At 41.1% G+C, this 22,351-nt stretch overlaps 1 protein-coding gene across 2 annotated transcripts in view; it reads left to right on the top strand.

Annotated features, from left to right (window-relative positions):
• Positions 1–22,351, top strand: part of LOC108938588 (transducin-like enhancer protein 4) — a 62,431-nt gene extending 40,080 nt beyond the window's left edge. For both annotated transcript variants that reach the window (XM_029259327.1, XM_029259326.1), the window contains exons 9-21: positions 5,257–5,376; positions 5,668–5,721; positions 6,139–6,291; positions 6,653–6,785; positions 7,899–8,092; positions 8,808–8,884; positions 10,498–10,747; positions 12,840–13,087; positions 13,706–13,853; positions 14,244–14,394; positions 16,153–16,229; positions 17,253–17,712; positions 19,045–22,351. In XM_029259327.1, coding sequence (XP_029115160.1) covers positions 5,257–5,376; positions 5,668–5,721; positions 6,139–6,291; positions 6,653–6,785; positions 7,899–8,092; positions 8,808–8,884; positions 10,498–10,747; positions 12,840–13,087; positions 13,706–13,853; positions 14,244–14,394; positions 16,153–16,229; positions 17,253–17,360 — 1,713 coding nt within the window. In that variant the 3' untranslated portion in view covers positions 17,361–17,712; positions 19,045–22,351. The remainder of the gene's footprint in view (positions 1–5,256; positions 5,377–5,667; positions 5,722–6,138; positions 6,292–6,652; positions 6,786–7,898; positions 8,093–8,807; positions 8,885–10,497; positions 10,748–12,839; positions 13,088–13,705; positions 13,854–14,243; positions 14,395–16,152; positions 16,230–17,252; positions 17,713–19,044) is intronic.

Here is a 22,351-nt window from a genome sequence, read left to right as displayed (position 1 = left end):
GTCACATAAAGTCAACATTTTCTGTGAGTCTTCTTCAAAATGTAATTTTATTGAAAACTGAAGCAATGATGACTTATAGTTTGATAGTTATAGATAGTTAAGGTGATCAGAAAAAAGTCTGGCAGTACTTGTGGCAGTATATTTTGAAGTTTTTTGTGTGCCATGTCTTGTGTTGGACAAACAGAGACACACAAGAAATTAGCCTAAATAGTCTGAGAGTATAATTGGCTGTACTATACCTGTCTGTGCTGAAAAAAAAATTAAATGTTGTTTGGTGAGTGATATGTTGTACATGATGACAGTAGTGGTACATTCTTTTATGGGCTGCTTCCTTTATTGGCGAATGTCAATGTCTAGCATAGTGACTGCGCAATGCCAGAAGTGTACCCAACACTCCGTTCTTTGAACTAACAAAGTATAATCTCTTGAGTTTGCTGTGTTATTGGAGTGGAACACTTGACATGACTCCTTTTTATTGCAGGTAGTGAGGCAGGTGGGGTTCACTCTGTCAAAGTGTTTAAATGTTCTGTTCTTTCTACATTCTGCATCTTTGTTGTTATTACCGAGACTTCCACATATGCACTGTATTGCAGCAGTAGAGCTATACATGTACCTATCTGCTCTTACACTACCACAGTTGTTGTTTTGCTCATTAGAGGACATTGACTTTCAAACTTTTTCTCTCACAAACATACAAATGGGTGCATTTCTTGCCTGAGTACAAGTTTAGTCGTCAGTGACCAGTGAATGTCAGTAATTGTTTCTCTCTCTCTCACACACACACACACACACACACACACACACACACACACACACTCTCTCATGCCCTGCAAGGGACCACACAGACGTATTGAACGGACGCGGGCTCCTCTCCAGGTGTTGACAGTGCTATCCGAGTGCGGGAGCAGCTGGAGGATAATTGTGGGATTTAGCGGTGGTGCCATCAGAGCCCATGTTTGTCCTGCCTGTTTGCTCGGCCTTTTGTGGGCTTGTTGACAAAAGCATTAGATACAAATGGGAACAAACAAAAGGCCCAGATAACACAAGTGGCTGACAATAGTGGCAAGAGCAGATCAGGAGTGCACAGCACTCCTCAAGCCGATCCTTTGCTGTTCCTGCTTCATGTTCTCTCTCACTGACTGCTGATAATGGAAACAAGCTGATGCATTTTGTGCACTGAGATTGTCCTTGTTTTATGATCTCTTATAATTGATGATAAAAGTGGTTGTAACAAATACTGCAATTTAAGCAGTAACTGAGAAAGAACAGTATTTGTGGGTTTAGGGTATTTATGGTTGTTTTGACTAATACATGTTCGTATCAGATGTAATTTCCTTTAAATCTTTGGTTTCTGCTTTTTGCTTCACTATAATATTTCATTTGCATGTGTTCTTTGATTTGTTGAATTATGACTCTCAGTTACATAAAAGTGAAGACAATTGATTATTTTTCTCTTATTTTAACCATACAAACCCAAAAATAATTAATGAGCAGACACAAACCACTAATACAGTGAAAGGTAAGATGACAAAAGGTGAGAAAATTATGCAATATGAAGAAATTAGAGACTAAACCTTAATAGAAATGACATCCTTTTGAAATCCTATTTAAAAGTCCTGTATGCGACCCTACAATTCAGCTTTGGAAATCATCTTTCACTGATGTGTTGATAATTGATGTCCCTCAATTATCTGACATGTAAGTGTGGAAGAATATATAGTCATGCGCCGCTTAACAGCTTACTGCATATACATAATTATATACGGTACATAATACTTGATAATGATAAAGACCTATGTTACTGTATGCATTTACTGTACTGTACTTGTTATTTTATTGTACTCTTTCTACTTGTATAAAAAAAGTTCACTGTAAAACAGTATGGTTTTATGCTAGCAGCAGCATCTTAAGTCTCGTGTTTACCTGCATCTCTTGATTGCATCAAGGCTATACCATCTAGGGTGGTATAAGTACACTCTGATGTTCGCACAATGACAATCTCCTCATGACGCATTTCTTAGAACGTATCCCCATCGTTTAGCTACACATGTTTGTGTCATCTTTCTTATGGAGAAAGAGGGAGGAGAAAGAGTGGGAGAAAGAACAGGAGGAGCTGGGTGGACTGTGGTGAGGTTCTTAATGTAGTTGGTCCCACTCTGATGTATCATGTCGGAGGCTATTAAGAATAAATCAGATTGGAGCCTTCCCTTGGGGTGGGTAGGAGGCTGGAGGGTGGTAAGGTTTCAGCTTGAGGAAAAAAAACCCCAGTAATTGCTTGCAATCACTGTCTGTGAGAAAGTCTGGTCACTGATAGCACCGGAAAAACTACTCCCATGGCGTTGGCCACCTAGTTTAGAGGGGTAGTAGTGGAAATTGGCGCCAACAGGACGGATGCCCACCGGGGAGGCGAGGGCTCTTATTCTTGGAGGAGTCACATCCCATGAGAGAGGGTGGTGTCTGAGAGCAGGACTTGCCCACACCCCCTTATACACCCCAGCCTTGTGTCACCTAAACTTCAAGGCTGTCAGACTATATAAGTGGCACCAAGACTGTTGCTCATTTGTAGTTCTGGCAGAATTTTTGCTTTATGCTACACTTGGGCACATATTTAATATTAACTGGTGGATATGGTGGGGCAATTATGCACCTTTGCAGGGATGTAAACCACAGCGTTTCTATCAGCTTCTGTGATCAAGCTGAGCTGAATGATGTGTGGACAATCCAGTAGCTTTATCTCAAATTTGGAATGGGCCTCTAAAAATATGGCATTTCTTTACACATTAAGATGGGTGAAATGGATTTTGCCCTCGAAAGGTGTAAAGTGCCATTTTTCAGTGGCATTTCCAGAACATTTTAGACACTTTTTGCATGGATACGGTCAAGGTTGTCATCTAATTTAGGTGTTTTTTTTTCATTGGCATGTAGATCATCTGGAGGGTTCCCATGCTGCATCCAGTACTCTGAGCTGCTTGCTGAAAGCTAGGTGTTGCTTCAGATTATAGGGCTTCTTCATTCCCCTGCTGTAACTGCAGTTCTGAGTTGCATCCAATGCCCCTTTCTCCCTCTCTGTCAAGCACACACACACACACAGACATGTCCAGTCTCATCCCTGAGGTCAAAAATGACAAATGTTAGAAGACAGTGAGAATATGGGTATAATAGCCATAAATGACGAGAACATGGACATAAGCTTAAACACAGGCTATAAGACATGATACGTATAGTCATAACCTGTAACACAGAACAGAAGATGAAGTTTTTCTTGTTTTGTTTCTGGCATCATTCCAGAGATTCAGTAGTAAACCAGCACCTGAGTCTGTCATTATGCAATTAAATTAATTAAGATTCATGTTAATGAAAGAGTTACATGAAGGCTTAATTTATGGGTTTATTACTTTGCAAAAGGTTAATGGAGGATGTATATTGTGAAGGGTTTTTTCTTTTTTATTAATAAATTTGCTTGGCAGCTCATCTGCCCTGTGTTACAGAACAGATAATGCAGAGTATGATTTCCCCCTTCCACGCAGTTGTCGAATCTGGATACAGACTATAATGGGGGAAAAACTATGAATGATTTTTGGACTGAATGCATCCTAGGTTACTGGCACTTTTTGTCCAAAATTCTATTACTCTAAAGGAGATTTTTGTAAGAGTACAACATTTCTTAGTAGAGACTAGTTGTAAGGATAGATCTGATTTTCCTCAGTCTCTTAGCACAATATCACACGCAGAGTTTTTAACTTCGTATTTTGGTTACTTTGCTTTTTGGAGAAGTTATGCTGCAAATTGTGGCGCTGATGTGTTTTTGTATATATGCACCATAAATATGCTTTTATAGTTTTTGCTGTTTGTGTGTATGAGGGAGTGATGTGATGCAGGATGGTTTCTCCGCTCTATTCATGGCACACTGTCTGCTCCTTGTGTGGAGGAGCTCCGCCATGTGTTTGGGATATCTTGTGGAGATAGTCTTGTGCCCCCTCCCACCCACCCCCCGACTGCTCCAACACCCAGCTGGAGGCTTCGTCTGTTGGCTCCCAGCCCAATTACACACTGTCAGCCTCCTCAGTAATTACCTCCGCTATCAGACCCGCAGGGAGGCATGGAGGGGAAGGAGAGAGACAAGAGTGAGGAGAGGAGAGGGGATGGAGGGTGGGATGATTATTAGGCTGCAATGGCACAGCCTTTTGGGGAACTTTAGTTCAGCCACTTGCAGTCAGTCGTGCTTACAACAGAGGGGACTGACTTGCTCAGTTAGGTGCCAGTTTTCACTGGACAGGTGTGTGTTTTATCAATGTCAAAGAATTGTAGTCTGCCATTAGGAATGTTGTTTGCGCACGTGTGCGTGTGTGTGGCAGTTCTCATCTGGCTGGATGTGCTCACAGTTGAGGAGGAACATTGCCGCTCATATCGAGTGGCTTTGTTCTCATTCTTCATTTGAGAGCCTTATGCTGGATCACATTTAATGTGATCAGCTAGTTCCTCCACAATGAGTAAGCACTTAAACCCTTAAAGGTGTTTAATTACGCAACAAGTAAAGGCTTGAAGCGGTTTGGGATTTAGAATGTTTATCTGCACGTTGGGGCGATTGTCTGCCTGTTTCTCAACCTGTGAAAGAATGGAGGAGGTAGGGTTGCTTTCCAGCACACGTCCTCAGCACAGCCGCTAGGGAATTCCTGTGTAGAACAGGTGTCGAGTCACACGCTGCCCACGGCTTTCTGAAGGTGCACCAAAGCAGGTTGCCATTCTCGAGAGCCTGAGTCACATCTTATGTAGGATGGACCCTTTTTCACAAGTTCAGAGCTGGCAGCCAAACTACCAGAGCTTGATCCTTACTCCAGTTTGAATTTTATTTCATGATTACTTGTACTATGTAACTGCCACCATCTTCCCAGTTATTGCTCAGTGCGTTAGATGTTTATGAAAAGCAGCCAATTTAAAGCCAGAATTTTTTTAATCTTACTGTAATGTTCTTTATTCACTTCAGTCTGCTTCCTTGACCAGTACAAGGCATTGTTTCCATGACCATTCTCCACACTTTTGCAAGCAGTTAAGAAATGCGTTAACATTGTCTGCCAAGCAATTATTACCTAAGACATCTGTTAGATAACTATTTTACACTTCCTGTTTGTTTAGCTATGAGTCATAAATCCAGTTCTTGAACAGCTATTCCCCTCTGCCTCCTAAACTGATGCCCTGTTGTGAACAGGCCCTTGTGCTAGAATCAGACTGAGCTTGATTATCCATGTTGTCCCCCAGAGCTCCTCCGTGTCACCATCAGCAAGTTTCAGAGCTGCAGAGAAGCACCGGAATTCCAACGACTACTCATCTGAGAGCAAGAAACAGAAGACCGAGGACAAGGACCTTGCAACCCGTTATGTAAGTTCATGGAGCCGACTGTGTAGTGACCTGTCAATCCACTATGTTAGACCTCATATTAGAAAGAGTTGCGAAGAGAGGGAAAAGAATCTGGCAATATGCTGTCTGAATTCCATTGCAAAGGTTGTATGGAGGTTAAAGTACTAGACATCCTACTAAATTCATAATGAGGTTTGTGTGCAAGAAAACAGGAGAATGCCAGTCTGCTTAGTAATTGCAAAAATGAGGCCTTCATGCAGAATGTGTCACAACGCAAGCAGTAACCTCGTATCTCCTACCTTTGAACCTTAGGACAGCGATGGTGAGAAGAGTGATGACAACCTGGTAGTGGATGTGTCCAATGAGGTATGTTTGCAGTGCAGAGCAATTAGATGGGCATGTGGGTATGTATAAATAAATAAAAATTCACCAACGAGAAGTGGTACACATGAGGAAGTGCATTTTGGCTTAAACAAGTACAGTGTGAAGTGTGCCTCCTGTTGGAGGTTCTGTTGCTCTATGTCATGTTACAGTAAAAACCTGCTACACTTGAGTGACAGAATGGCAGTGACTGGCGCTTGTAAATATTCATGCTGGTGGATTCACATACAATGTTGGAGAAAGGGCCTCATGTAAATTGTTACACATAATGTGTTTAGGTTGATAGTCTGTAAGTACAGAGGCATATTTATGAGTCTGAATGAATAAAACTATACATTACAAGATGCTGTTTTGCTATTAGGTTTTTTTTTTTTTTTTTTTTCTTTTTTAACCTTGCTGTAGGACCCCACCTCACCCAGGGGAAGCCCTGCCCACTCCCCCAGAGAGAATGGATTGGACAAGAGTCGACTGATGAAGAAAGATGCCCCCATTAGCCCTGCCTCTATTGCCTCCTCCAGTAGTACGCCCTCCTCCAAGTCCAAAGAGCTCAGCCTGGTGAGTATAAACTTAGGAGTTGTATTTTACTGATACTAGGGCCCTGACTGGATGGCTCTTGAGCACACGCAGTAAACCTTTCACTCTTTCCCAGCTTGCAGCTCCACAGGTTGCTGTTGGATTCTACAGATAGAGGTCATTCACAACTATCAGAAGATAAAGGTCTTCCTAGCTCTAGTAACTAGTAAAAAGCACAACTGAGTGGACAGAAAAATAGAAATAATATAGATTAAGCTTATATAGCTTATACCTTGTTGTAGCACTGCTGTGTTTGTGATCTGCTTACTTCAGCATGACAGTTGTGTGCTATGGTTTGTTTTTTGACACAAATTTCTCTGATTCTGACTATTTGCCCCTGCAGAATGAGAAGTCGACTACTCCCGTGTCGAAGTCAAGCACCCCAACACCTCGCTCTGATGCCCCCACTCCTGGCAGCAACTCTACGCCTGGTCTCAGGGGGGTGCCTGGTAAACCCCCTGGAGTGGATCCTCTGGGTGAGCCTTCCCAAGCTCACAGACACAAACAAATGTGCATGAGCACACAGATACAATATCACAACAAACATAAGCAAGTAATTGACTCAGATACAGACACACATATACATACAAAACCGTTTTCATGGCAGCACCACACTTCAGTTCCAGACACCTATGTCCCTCTGGCCACAGTGGAGGCCCTCCCTCTCCTCTTCTCCAAGCTGTGTAATTAAAGGGGGAGTTCGTCAGCCATTGTGCTGCTGCCGTCTCGCTCCATGGACAGGAACAGAAGAAGAAGCTTAACTGCGCAAATGAACAGCCTGCTGGCAGCAGAGAGCGGCTTCCTCTCTGTCACACACTATTTGGAAACTGTCACCCTGCAGTTTGAATGCACTGCTCTTGGCAAACGGTCCTGGACGCTGCCATTTCAGACAAAAAATAAACGTTTAGTTATGGTCTTGAAAGGTCCATGACTTTTTAAATGTGTATTAAAACCCAACCCTTAAAGCTCTTTTTGACATTTTTGGCAAAGTTTTGACATTGTCTTGCCTGCTGAAGCGTTCGTCCTGGTGTCCCAGTCGTGTGATTTCGGCAGTGTGCCCACAATGCCAGCACCACCCTCCAGAAGGGTTAGACAGCTCATTACTGCTGGGCTTCAGTCCATTACCCCAGCGATGCAAATGGTCCTGAGAGCCTTCCCTGCTGTCTCTGCCTGCTCGGGGACATACACATGCACGTGCGCACATGCACATTTGTGCTGTCTAAACCCCCCCCCCCCCACACACACACACACACACACACACACACACACAGAGTTGGCGTCAAGTCCCACACAGACAATTTTTAGTTTATATTTCTGAATTTCATGCAGATTTATCTTACATCGACAAGTTAATCGCACAGCAAAGATTTGGTAAAATCTTTCCATTCCCTTAAGATATCTAACAAAGATCTTTGTGTAATCCTTTCCTTATTGAGCCTTTGTTTTATCAGCCTTTTATCGTATGAGATACTGCTAAGTGTAGTGTATAAACAAGCAGAGTGCTTGTTAAATTGAGTTGTATGAATATTTGAAGCTGATTCATTTCTGGGGAAAGGTCAGAGTACACTAATGAGTTTTCTTTCATCCAGTACCTGGTCTCCGGACCCCAATGGCAGTGCCCTGCCCCTACCCTGCACCATTTGGCATTGTGCCCCACGCGGGCATGAATGGGGACCTGACCAGCCCGGGTGCCGCCTACGCTGGCCTCCATAACATCTCCCCTCAGATGAGTGCAGCTGCAGCTGCTGCGGCTGCTGCTGCGGCTTATGGTCGTTCACAAGTGGTACATTTACATTTATTTATTTATTTAACCGACACGGCTCTCCAAAGTGATGTACGATGATTTACCCATTTACAAAGCTAGTTAATTTTTACTAGAACAATTTAGGGTGAGTACTTTTCTCAAGGGTGCTATAGCATGAGGTTGGATTCAAACCTGAGTTTGCAACTCTAAGTGTTATGCTACCTGCTGCCCCCTAACATTTTGAACATCCATTGTGTGTTCAAAGATGATATATTCCCATTGATGATGAAATAGACCCATTTCAAGTATCTCCCTGCTTTTGGTTTTCCAGTTATCATCTGGCTGGCACACCATTGTCCAGACTCTTAACGGCAATATATATGTTGACATCCTTTTAACTGTGGCATGATCACCAATGCTGTGTCCCCATCCCCAGACAACTGAACAATTGCTGGACAACTGAACTGGAAATCAAATATAAAAATACACATGCATAAAATATTATTCTTAGGACGGATTTTTAAGCATGTAATATATAGTGAGTTTATCATTGAAACAAAGGATGGCCACCATGGTTTAGACAGTACTTTAGAGTAAAGACAGACGGTTCAAATTGCATTGTACACTTCTTATTACAATGCTCTATGTTAACGTTGAAGTACATGGGACTCATCTAAGCAAACAGACAAATTTAAAGACACAAGTGAAGTAGTACAAATTGACTCAAATTTTTGTTGTATGTCTTTCTGGACAGGTTGGTTTTGATCCGCACCATCACATGCGTGTTCCTGGCATGCCGCCCAACCTCTCTGGCATCCCGGGTGGAAAGCCGTAAGTATTCCTTTTGCTGCTTCTCACTTCCAGAAAGCAATGACAAAAAATACAGATTTTGGATGTATAATAATTCTGTGATACCTCTGTATATTACTCTTTTCTGTATAGGTGTAATCAGTAGGTCATGTGCTTAAATGAGGGGCCCGATGTGGCCTACAAATCTATAGTGCTGCTTTAAAGTATGTGAACCCCCTTGTGTTCCTTAGTTTTACCATGAAATCATTATTTAGTCAGAACCAGTCCCACATCTGAATATAGGTGTGCAATTACTGGTTGCATATGTTGATTTTGAGGAAATCATGCATGTAGTAGAAAAACAGTAGTAGTAGTGCAGGTGTGAAAATAAATATAACCACAAATTGCCTTGGTTAAACCAAGTAGGTAAATAGAATCAGGTGATTAAATTGTACTCACTTATTCATTTTTACATTTTTTCCCCTAAAGATTTAAATTTCTTTTAATATTTTATATAAGAATAATTACCATCCCTATAGGGTTCACATACTTTCAAGCAGCTGTGTGTGCGCGCATCTGGAGAGGAGACATTCAGTTCTGTGTGTCACAATATCACATTAAAAACAAATGAAAACGCTGGTTGACATGCAAGCAGGCACACACAAAACACATAACATTTTCATGGCATTGCCACGCTTCTGTTCCAGACATCCATATCCCCCTTGCCAGTGTGTTTGTGTCATTTTGTTTTAGCTTTGGAAATCTTTTACTTGGTTTGTGTTTGTATCATAACTGTGATCTTTCACTGAACTAATCATGTTCATTACATTACTTTTTAGACTGAAGGAAAAATCTGAAAATGTTATACATGGGATATTTTGTATCTTCATTTACTTATATTAATATATAACAGTTCTGACATTCAGTGGCCGCGGTGGCGCAGTGGGTTTGGCCGGGTTCTGCTCTCTGGCGGGTCTGGGGTTCGAGTCCCGCTTGAGGTGCCTTGTGACAGACTGGCGTCCCGTCCTGGCTATGTCCCCTCCTCCTACAGCCTTACACCCTGTGTTGCCGGGTTAGGCTCCGGCTCGCCGTGACCCCACTTGGGATAAGCGGCTTCAGTCAATGTGTGTGTGTGTGTGTGTGTGTGTGTGCGCGTGTGCTCTGACGTTGTGTTAGAAGAACTTGTCCACTTCCTCCATACCTTTGTGAGAGCAGCAGCAGAGAAGGTCAGAGGTCAGGGTACATGCTGATGAAGGAGCATGTAGCAAAAAGGCTACATTGTTTGGTGATATAATGCATTTTTGTCCTTAGAATGAAAGGGCTCATTGCAGTAAGGGTGCTTGGCAGTCCTGTAGGGTGCCGATGATCTGAGTGTCTTTCACACACAGGCACTTGGGAACACACGTTCATACATTTGTAGTCAGTGTGTCATACTAACACTTGTACACCACATTTGGTTTCACCAGAGATGGCTTGTTGTCCTTGCTGTGTAGGAGCAAACTATTGCATTGTGAGATAAAACTAGCTGTGTAGGTTTTTTCCATATGTGTTCACTTTTGGCTGTGGATGGATTTATAGTGACTTACAGGAGATAGAAATATTTTTAAAAACATTACAAAAAAAATGTGTGGGATAATCTGTGTGTGTGTCCCCAGGGCATACTCCTTTCATGTGAGCGCTGATGGGCAGATGCAGCCCGTCCCCTTCCCTCCAGATGCTCTCATTGGCCCTGGGATCCCACGCCACGCCCGCCAGATCAACACACTGAGCCACGGGGAGGTGGTGTGCGCTGTCACCATCAGCAACCCTACCCGCCATGTCTACACAGGGGGCAAGGGCTGCGTCAAAGTCTGGGACATCAGTCACCCCGGCAACAAGAGCCCTGTCTCCCAGCTGGACTGCCTGGTAAGTGGCAGTGCCCAGTACCAATCATTACTTGGGGGGCAACAAAACTGATTCTCAGATTGTTTTCCCAGCATCAAAAAGTTCTTACTAGATTTTACAGTTATTACATGACACTAGCTTAGCTAATAGTTTAGTTGAATGTATGATATCATCTTTACAACTCAAACAGTTTAGCAATTTGTGATTTACTACAACTGAGTTTAGTTAGATTTATTAAGTTAAAAAGGGCAGTTTTGTGTTGAGTTTTATACCCCTTAAACTGATAATTGGAAATCCAGATCTTTGCTACCATGCCAACTACTGTGAGGACCTCCTCTCAGTAGCCAAGGGTTGAAAATGTGCACCAGTGACTGAACATAGAGCAGACATTTAAACTTTTGGCACCAGCGGGACAAAGACTGGGGACTGTGAGATATGAGTGGCAGAGGTTTCAGTTGTAAAGAGCCGGTCCCTGTGCTGTGATCCATTGCACTGGGAGTTATGCGACAGAGGAGAGGAAGAAGGAGTTTAAATGGCAGATGAAAGCGAGCCATGGTTCAAAGCAGTACCCGGCTCCTCAGCATGCAGGTGTGTGTTCCGAGCGGGCTGTCCAAGGTCAGCCAGCTCCACAGGTGGACCTAGAGTGTGTGTCTCCTCCTCCTCCTTCTTCTCTTCTGCTTTACATCATCTTTCATGAGCTGTGCTAGCCTGTAGGCAGGTGGTTCTCTCTCATGCTGTCTTCTTATAGTCTTTTCATTGACACAGAAGAGACGTGTCACACTCATGCAGATTTGACACTAAAACCAATATTAAACTATCCAAAATGGAATACCGGAACACACCCTGTCTCAGTCAGTACACATGACTACCTCTATGTGCTGATGACATGTAGTCATTCAGGGACAGACATGGGTTTTACCACAGTGTTGTGGAGTGAGAGAGATGAGACAAAAACACCACATTAGTGCAACTTGTTCACACAGGCATCGAGTGTGGGACAGCTTCTCTGCCAGCAAGCCATTTTAGAAGTGCTCTACATTCAGTCCGACTGTGATGCTTAATGAACCGGGGACCGCAAAAGTGATTAAGTGGCCTTAACTCCTGTCAAGGAGCTTTGGACATGAGCTGTGCACACAGATGTATAGATGCATGCAGGCACATACAGTCTGTCTGACTCACAGATAAGCCGTCTAAAGCACTATTGAAACTTAAATGAAACATTTCCCTGAAACAGAATGTTTACTTTCATGTAAGTAAGCATGCTATAATAAGCATTTCCCATCCTGGGTGTGTCCCCTCCCCCTTTGGCCTTGTGCAATGTGTTGTCGGGTTAGGCTCCGCCTCGCAGCGACCCCACTTGGGACAAGCGGTTGTGGACAATGAATGGATGGATAATAAGAATTATATAACAATTACTGTTTTTTTCCCTCAAATTTTTGGCGGCATGTTTGGGGTATAAGAGAAATGTTTGTAAATACAACTTCTTCATGTATTTCACACGCCCTATGTAAGGTATCATATATGTTTTCATTTTAATTCCATAACTTTGCAAACGATGAACTGAATTTGAAGAAATCTAGCCTGATTCAAAAGCAGATCTTTTAATTTAATGAAGGTGGTATTTTTCTGGTGATTTCTTTCATTAGGTTAACTCTTCTTTTTAGATATTTGCTTTGTAATGATAATTAAGGGGGGTGCAGTGGCGCAGCGGGTTGGACCGCGTCCTGTGTGTGTGTGTGTGTGTGTGTGTGTGTGTGTGTGTGTGTGTGTGTGTGTGTGTGTGTGTGTGTGAGAGATAATTAATATGGTATTCCTTGGTGTGCTAAGTGTTTGCATAACTCTTAGACATGTGTGCTCATGCGTACATCTCTGAGATTTACGTTGCTTTGGAGAAAAGCATCAGCTAAATGAATAAATGTATGTAGATCTGTGCATTTATTCTTTCATACTTTCATTTTTGCTTGGTTGATGTTCATCCAATCCAGGATCCTGTAATAGTAGTGCCTCATACTAAAGGTTGAGTAGAAAAAACTCTTATTTTTATAGCCCCCCCACAACCATCATAATTGTTGTTTCCCCAAGAGTAATCAGCTGATGGCTTCCACCTTCACAGAACAGAGACAACTACATCCGCTCCTGTCGGCTGTTGCCTGATGGTCGCACACTGATAGTGGGCGGAGAGGCCAGCACGCTGTCCATCTGGGACCTGGCTGCCCCAACCCCACGCATCAAGGCGGAGCTCACCTCCTCAGCCCCTGCCTGCTATGCCTTGGCCATCAGCCCTGACTCAAAGGTGTGCTTCTCCTGCTGCAGTGACGGCAACATCGCCGTGTGGGATCTTCACAATCAGACACTGGTCAGGTGAGAGCATCCTCAATGGCCTGGTACGGCTCCATGTCAACAGCACTTCACTTTGTGATTTAGTCCCAATGCGCTCCGTGGGTTTATATCCCTTACTGTCAGCCATGTTCTTTATTCATCCTGCCTTTAGCAAGTGAAATATGCTTGTCCTCATAGGTGTGTGTGTGTGTGTGTGGGGGGTTAATGTTTTTTTGTTTTTTTTTTTTTTTTTGGATTGGTGGGTGGATTTGCTGCTGCTTAGTTAATTGCCCTTTGTTGCTCAGTGAAGACTGCTTCCAATAAGGGAAATTGGATTGACTTTTCCAGGATATGGAACTAGGGGAATATTTGCACTTTCTCATAAAAACTCTAATTCCTTAAAAGTCTAAGTGTTATTGTACATGTGTTATGTGTTTACGTTAACTGGATAAGGATTTCAGAAGTTTTTGGAGTTTAAGTCAACTTTTTATATGAAAGGATCAGGTTACTTCCCTCCCCTGTTACTAATAAAACAATAGAACTCATAACAATGTCAGACAATTAATTTTTTCTTGTTCTGGGCAACAGAGTTACCATCACTGCTTGATTAAGTTGTTTCTCATATCCATTTTTCTATTTTTTCAATGCCTGTACAAACAGGCAGTTCCAGGGCCACACGGATGGAGCCAGCTGTATTGACATTTCAAATGATGGCACGAAGCTGTGGACAGGAGGCCTGGACAACACTGTGAGGTCCTGGGATCTTAGAGAGGGCCGACAGCTTCAGCAGCATGACTTCACCTCACAGGTAGGCCTTGCTGGCAGCCTCACCCACCTCTGTCACTCTCCTGTTTTAGACAGACTCTAGTATGGGAGCAAACCAGTTCTGGTAGTTTATAATTTAACTAGCTCTGTCAAATGGGAAAGGACTGATAAAAGTACTGACACCCATAGTTTTTAATTTCTTGATTATTTTTTTTAATTTGTACTTATGTATTATAATTTACTTGAAAGATTAGCCTTTACAATGTGCAGTTTATTTGGAAAATATAAACAAGTACCTTTACGTCCAACACATGTTTGCAACTTTGCATTCTTGCTTGGTTTTGTAAAAGCCTGATGTGCAGGGTATAATTGTTTCTTTAGAACAGTGACAAGATCGCAGTAAATTTTGCTCTTGTTCCACTCATGCCTCTAGATCTTCTCCCTGGGCTACTGTCCTACGGGCGAGTGGCTGGCTGTAGGCATGGAGAACAGCAATGTGGAGGTCCTACATGTTACTAAACCTGACAAGTATCAGCTGCACCTCCATGAGAGTTGTGTCCTGTCTCTCAAATTTGCCCACTGTGGTAAGTGCCTGTTCATGTTAGTCTTTCAAATGAATAAAAATTCTTATTTCTCAAAATCCATTTATCTATATGGTAACACAGCCAAACAACTGAAAGAAGAAATCATAAATTTTGACTTGTTCTATTGTCGCTGCTGCTGCTGTGGCCAGCATGTCATGATAAGAGCTTTCACTCCTTAAATATTAAATAAAGTCCATTTAGTATTGTTTCTGCAGGTGTCCAGGTAAGCTGTTTGGTTTTCCTAATGGTTTTTTGGAACAGATAGCACAGCCAGTTTAGAGCAGCCTCCCTTATCAAGAGCATCCTGCTGATAAAAAAAAATAATAATAATAAAAAAAAAAATTCCCACAATGCACTGCAACTATGAAAGTGATGAAAAGCATAGATAAGCTATGACTGCATTAAGCAGTTATTGGTGCTCAGTTGCAGCAGTTTTGTCTGTATATGAGCCTATGTGATAATAAAAGCTGGACTATGAATTCAGTTATACTGTACTAACAAACAATTATTTCAATTCATGACACATTTTATTGAAATGTTTGTATAATTATTTATTTTTATATTATTATAATTATTTTCACAAATAGGAATATTCAGTACCCCTGGCAATGCTTGAACATTTTCGTTGCCATAGCACCAATTGGAATTTGACTGACACATTTTGACAGGTCCTGTGTGGTTCAGACCGAATTGTAGTCAGTTCTGTCAAGCTGGATATCGCACCTTCATTACTAGGCTGTCAATGAGCCACTATAACAAGTGAATCCCAGGAATCCTCTCATTGGCTTTGGGAAACTCAGGTGGGTGGGGATGCCAGTGGTTGTCATGGTGATGGTAGTGTGGGGGTGAGGATGGTAATTGAGGAGCTGGCAGGGGTCTGGTGCTGTGCAGTTGATTGGATTAACTTGTTATCGTCAGTAAACGAGTCATGCAGGGCGGATGTTTACCGCCATAAGGGGGTTCTGATTTCCACTGATCAAAGGCTAGAGACAGAGTCAAGTTTGTAACGACCACATCGAGACTAAGCACTCCGTCAGCTTTGGCAAATCGTGGCTTCGTCTCTCCTCTTCTCTCCATTGAGATAAGGGTAATTCCCAGTAATCTACACAAGTTGCTCTGAAACATTCTAAGCATATAGCACAGTTCCCAAAAATCTGGGCCTTGTGAGAGAAGATAATGTCTGTTTCATACATAGTACAGTTTGAGACAGAAATTTCTCCAGAAGTACAGCATTGCTTACAGAGTGCAAATGACCACTTCTGGATGCAGGGGAAGAAGTTGCTCCTTCTAACTATGGGTTTGTGTAGGCACATTTGCTATAAGATTGGTCAGTACCTTGACATCACAGGCACTGCAAGTAGGAGGATTCAAAACACATCTAAAATTCAGCCAGAGTCATTGTGTTATTTCTGCGGCAGGCCATGGTGTACTTGTAAGAATACACTAGCCTTAAAATGAATGAAAATGGTGTTCAAGTGGGGTTGTCATTTAGAAAATTCAACATGAAGCTGGCTTGTGTGCTGTGGTATTGGATTTACACAGGACTATTTAAAATCTATGGGAGTGACACAAGGTTTGGGTCAGTTTTAATTGCAGTTCAGCAGCAAAGCTGATAATTTCTGCCAGAATGACTTGTGTGTGACCTTGATGCTGTTCCCCACTCAGCTTGTCAAAAGAGGATGCTGTTTCTCCCTCAGATTGACAGATGATGGAAGGGGAAAGTTTTGGCTTATCCCGGTTTTGTCTCCTCCTCCACAGGTAAATGGTTTGTCAGCACAGGGAAGGACAATTTGCTTAATGCTTGGAGAACACCTTATGGAGCCAGTATATTCCAGGTAAGATATAATAAGTACAATTTAGTTAAAAGCCGGAATCTGTGCAGGGTTACATGGGCGTTCCAAAATTGCCCACAGTGGATTGGAGAAGATGTGTGAAAATGGTAAAAGATATTTAGAGATGAGAAAACAGATGATGTGGTGCTCCTCTTGCAGGCATTCCTCTTTAACTGTTTTAGACATTTTTCACCACATTACATTTACATTTATTTATTTAGCAGATGCTTTTCTCCAGAGCAACTTCTAATGAACTCTGTTTAGTGTTATCAGCCCACACACCTTATTCACCAAAGTGACTTATACTGCTAGATACACTGCTTACAATGGGTCACTTGTCCGTACATGAGTGGAACACACTTTCTCTGTGTCACTCACACACCATTTCTCTGTGCTTTGCAACAGTCAACACACACATACAGTACATTATAAAAAATGCTGTTTCAAAAACCAGCAGCTTTAAGAATATACTATTTTGAGTAATTTTAGTTTAGATTTAGTTTTTTTGTGCAGATTGGGATCCTAAGAAATCTGGAAAATGTTCTTCCTACTGTTTAAGAGTCAGTCTCTGAGATTCTGTTTCTTTTGTCTTTGCTTTGTGGTCAGCTGTCTTAAAACCCACTTTGAAAAGGTTAACTCTTAGGTAGGGGAACAACCAGGAAATTCCAGGAAACAGGTCAATGATCCAATTGTGCACCTCACTCCTGCATACCCAACTGGATCAATGGGTTGGGTTTTGCTTGCATTTGTAGTCACTTACTGTTCTCCGCCAAGAACCGCAGATGTTTTGAACACACTGATTCTAAAGGGTGGCCACTGAGGGGGGAAAAAATATCTACTGAATTGTTTATTTCTGGCAGGCTGGAAATTAAGTCTGCTGATTATGGAGATGGGGCAGCATTTCAGAGACTAGTCTTGCTATTTGTCTTTAAAAGAGGAATTTGGAACAAAAGAATCACAGACTTTTACTTTTCTTTGATGCTTTATTTCTGATATTTTCTTTTTCTCTCTCTCTCCCTCCACCAGTCCAAGGAGTCATCCTCCGTGCTGAGCTGTGACATCTCTGTGGATGATAAATACATTGTCACAGGCTCCGGGGACAAGAAGGCCACAGTCTACGAAGTTATTTATTAGTAGGGTGGGGGGATGGAGTGCAATTGTGAAGAAAACACCCTGTCAAAGCACTTTGTTATATTTGTTCTGTGAGGCTTGACTTTCCTGAAGCGCGGACATATTCAGAAAGACCAGAAAAGCACCTAGCATACCCTGACCCCTATTTTTACGTTGTGGCTGAGGACCGAAGCACTTACGATACCAAATTCTCTATCCAGCAATTGACAGAGGAAGCAAAACTGTTCCTTTTCCCCACAATGGAGCCTTTTGGTTTTGTACAGCAGCTTTAAGCTATTTATTTTTAAAGAGGTTTTGTTTATAAATCAGTGTTTCAATGGAACTGCACTCATTTGAATGACAGTCCACAAGAAAGGTATGTTAACAACGTGCTCGCTGATTCAGCACAACAGTGTTTTACTTCAGTATTACTGAATTTGCTTGAACCCTGCCCTATGCATTTCTACACACTCTCATTCACTGTCATTGTAGAATGAGGAGACATAGATGTTGTACTGTTCAAGAAGATGCTTAACCTGAATTCACGCCAGGAAATGTCTGCATTATTTAAATATGAAATATATATTTTTTCAAAAAATATGGAGCATTTAGGTGTTTAATACACTGTCTTGTGTCATCTAACATCAACTGAGTTTATGGACTTAGAGAAAGAAAATTATCATTTAAAACCTTTGCTGCATTTATATATAACAGTTTTTACATTTGCTCATTTTTTTCCTTCATGAAATGAGTTTTGAACCGAATAAAGGTCAAAGCAATTACAGTGACAGTGAACATCTAGTACAACAATAGGAAAGAGATGATTAGCTCAAACTAAAAGGGTATTTTTGTAAGCATAGCTTTTGCCACTCTAATAACGTGCTATGCAACTGTGCGAGATTGAAATTCATACAATTAGGAGTGCGATAATGAATGCTTCTATTGCTGCCTGGGAAGAATGAAAGAAGGAAGCAAGAAGAACTGTCACGCTAAATACTACAGTTTTCTGCATGACTGGAAGCATTAAGGGCATTATAGGCTGTAGTGTCTTGGAGAGTGGTATTTTACAAGTTGTAATGTGTATGTCATAGCAATATCACAGGTTGCCATGGTGTTTTACATGTGGTATTCCATGGATAAGCATTCTCTGACGATTTGCAGTTTGTCGCTGCAGTGAGGACTAGGTAGTGGTGTATGGTAATGAGGTAGAACATTATTAGCTGTAATGAGTAAGATGGCAAGTGATTGTACCAATTGTAGTGGTCATCATCATTATGTATTTTGTTAAATGAAGTAGTGGTGCCTTGCATACAGTTTGAAGTAGTAGGTTGGTTGTAATGGTGTGTGAGACAGTGATGATTTGGAGATTGTAATCTATGAAGTGGTTGTACTATTGACAGTACTCATGGCCTGAGAGAGCCAAATTCAGCTGGTTTTACATCTGGCTCTCTTTACCACAGTAAAAGCTCAGAAAAAGGTGTAAATGGGTTTAAGACTGTAATATGAATCAGGTAGTTATGTGTTCAGTTGAGACAAACATCCTGGAATTAGCAGTCCTGGGCTATTATGTGAAAGCCCAGAATATGATGTAATCTAATGACATTTGTTAAATACTCCAATACACAAAGACCGAAAAATGGGTGTGTAGCAGCTGCTTTCTATTTGGGGTTTTACAAAAGACCGCTAATTCCTCCTCCACCTCTTCCAGGTTTTCAGGACGGTGTTCATCTACAGACCTGCACAGGAAGTGCGGATCTCTCACAAGCTAAATGCTCAGTTGGCAGAGCCTAACCAGTTGGATTACAATCCTGTTCCCACAGACTCGGCGGTACATTACATGGCAGGGGAGCTGGAATCGACTGGTCTCCCTGCAGATGGGGGAGCAGCCATCGATTAGCCTCCCTGTGGCTTACAGAACAGAGATCGATTGCTCTGCCTGCCAAGGCGAAATGGCAATCAATTGGTCTCTCCGAGGATGTGAGGAGACAAACGAAAGGAAACAAGACACCAGAGCAGTGCTTCAGGCGAAATTTCACCATGTGACCAGGATTAGCTGCGTGATTGGCCTTTGCCTCCTCCAGGCAGGGAACTTCCTGCAGATGTCTTACAGTGGACTTGTTTTGAAAATTTTTCCTAGACACACCATTTTCCTTGGCACTTGTATGTAAATAACATGTTTCTTTTTTCTCTGCTTTATTTTCTGGAACATTTCTGTGTATTGAATGCTTAAAAGAACCCAGTGTGTGGATCTGCTGATGTACAGTGCCTTTTGCTGCTATAGATGAAGTTGTCAATATTGGTACTACTGTATATTGTATTGGTTTTGGTGTTCTCTGCATTTGATAGTAGAATCTAGTCGTTGGCCCAGTTTGTCCACAGGGGCTTCAAAGCACAGGGACCAGGCTGGGCTCAAAAGATAGTCCTTCAGAGCGCCATTTCAGATAGCATAATGGAAATTTACTGGACACGTGGGTTTGAGTTGCAAGGAATCTGGCAGAATATGAAATTAGTAGACTTCCATAGCATCATTTCATAGAGAAGTGTCAAAAGAATGTCACTGTGGTGGTTGCTGTGGGAGCTGGTGACTCAGTTCTGGTGGCAAGTTTTCTAATGGCTCATTGAAGCACAAGTCATCCTCTAAACATTTTAAACTTCCTTCCTTCCCTTTACATTGCTAAAGCTCAAGCCATCATGTTTAATGAGTGCCACCCAATAACTTGAGTCCACTGGAGAGAGTTACTAATAGCATACTACCTTACTGAAGAATGCTACAGTATTTGTATTTTCTACTGCATAGCTCAGTAGCTCAGTATGGAGTGTACATATTCAGCTGTCCTTTGCACCTAGCTGTGGCACCGAAACTGTGTTTTTGTTTTGATGCAGGGGTCATTCTGAGCTGTTAAAGGATTTTGATACTAAACATGATGTATATAGTGCTAACCAAACCCCAGCCTTTTGTTTGCTCTTTTTGGCCAACACAGAGACCAGTATGTATAGATAGATGCACACAAATAAAAAATATATGTATTGACATGTGTGCATGCGTGTGAGATACATGACTTTTTAAGGACGGCATACATATAGAAAGGTCATTAAATTTTTTATTTTTTATTTTTTTTTAAACTGAAAGTCAGCTGAAATAGGTTAATAGGCAGTCACCTTCTCATATATAGGAGGGCTTTCTATTATATTCTTTTTCTGGTCCATGAGAGAGCAACGACCTCATAAGGCAGAACACTCGTTTATTGTGGTGAATTGGTTTAATTCCATGTGAACGGAGTTGTCGCAAAAATTCACAAATTTTTTTCGTCTGTGAACAAAAAATGCATTCTCAAATCCATATGTATTTGCCAACAATGATCAAATGAAATTTTTATTATCAATTAGTTTCTGAATGAGCTGTTTATGAAATTTACAAGCTTTAGCAGCAAATGGTAGCGTAACAAAGTGAATGAGAATCTACATTAGATGGATGATTACTTAAAAGTCCTGGCACTTTAAATGTGTTGCTATTTAAATAAAAATATATGTTCAGAATTACAATAAGTTAATTATTCACTATAGGATAGGGGAAAATAGATACTTAACACCTCCAGCATCCACCTAAATAGCTCCTTTAACTGTAGCAGTTAAATTAGGAGGATGGAAAAAGTGTTCAGTACTTGCTGTCCTTTTTGCATTCATTCTGATCCATATTGACTTTTTTTTTCCCCTCTTAATGGCGCCTTTTGCCCAGGTCACTCTCAGAAGGTTGATTAAAATTTTGACTGGATAAAAAAAAAAACAGGAAAGTATATGAAAATCGGGAAACCTGACCTGTGAAATACTCAAGTACTGTTGAAGGTCAACATGTAACAGCTGTACATAACTTTTTTGTGGAATCCTAATGTGTAATCAGAGAAAATTCTTAGATTATGTATTGTGCCAGGCCCTGTATAGCTGGGTCCAAACATCCTCTGCATAACACATAACATGATTCATTTAAACATTGTTTAGAAATTCATGGTTTTCTACTGTATGTAGCAATTCTGAAATATGTCATTCAGTGAGAGCTGCAGGATCTGCTTTGGTATTGAATAGATTGTCAAGACACTATTTCATGACTGAAAAAAGAAAAATGTATGCTTAAAATGGAAAGAAACAACCTGTTGCTAGTTATTGTTTCTTTAATACAAAATGCATTTTGTCTGTTTTCTAGTCTGTGTCTAAATTTATTAAATTCCTCTGTTACCTTAAATGTCACCATCGGGCTCTTGCACTTGTGTTGCTTAAATGTAGTAATATCTTTTAAACTTTTGTTTTTACTTAAGAATTAACGTGGGTTAATTGATCAGTTGATCTGTACAGAGGTTCTCTAGGAATATAGCATGACACGTTATGAAAAGTGCTAAAATTAGTCTAAGGGAATTCTCTTAAGAGAAACCTTTCATATGAAAAACATAAAACAAAGTTAATTATCAAAACACCCAAATTAATGTTCATAATGTAGACTGTTTTATATGTTTTTTATACTTTAATATGCTTAAGTTACCCATTAAAACAACCCCATGCAACATCAAAGTCCATCTTATATATCTTTATCAAAGAATGTTACTGCATCCTATGACTGTAATGGCTCTTTTAATTAAATACTTTGCACAATGTTTCTGATACATTGTTTTGGTAATATTCAATTTGGTTTCTTTTTATTTTTGTCTTAGTCTAGTAAATATTGCTGTATCAGTGCCTGATGGTGTTACTTTTGTTAGACATTATCAAGGACAGGGAAAGAAAATTTAACTTTTAAATTGAAAAACTGTTTTATGCAAAAAGAAATGTCCCTATTTGTTTTACTTTTAATGACACTGGGCCTGGAAAAAAATATGAACAATTTATTAAGGAAAGGACAAATTGTACCTTCAAAACAGCTTTGGTTCTTTTTGGAATGCTGTCATACACTTCCACCGAACCCTTGTTCATAAAGAAATGCCTACATTTCTTTGAAGGAGGAATAACATGAGCTACTCTGCTGTCAA

Source organism: Scleropages formosus, chromosome 17, assembly GCF_900964775.1.
Source record: "Scleropages formosus chromosome 17, fSclFor1.1, whole genome shotgun sequence".
NCBI classification, from domain to species: domain Eukaryota; kingdom Metazoa; phylum Chordata; class Actinopteri; order Osteoglossiformes; family Osteoglossidae; genus Scleropages; species Scleropages formosus.
This window is presented reverse-complemented; position numbering and strand designations above follow the sequence as displayed.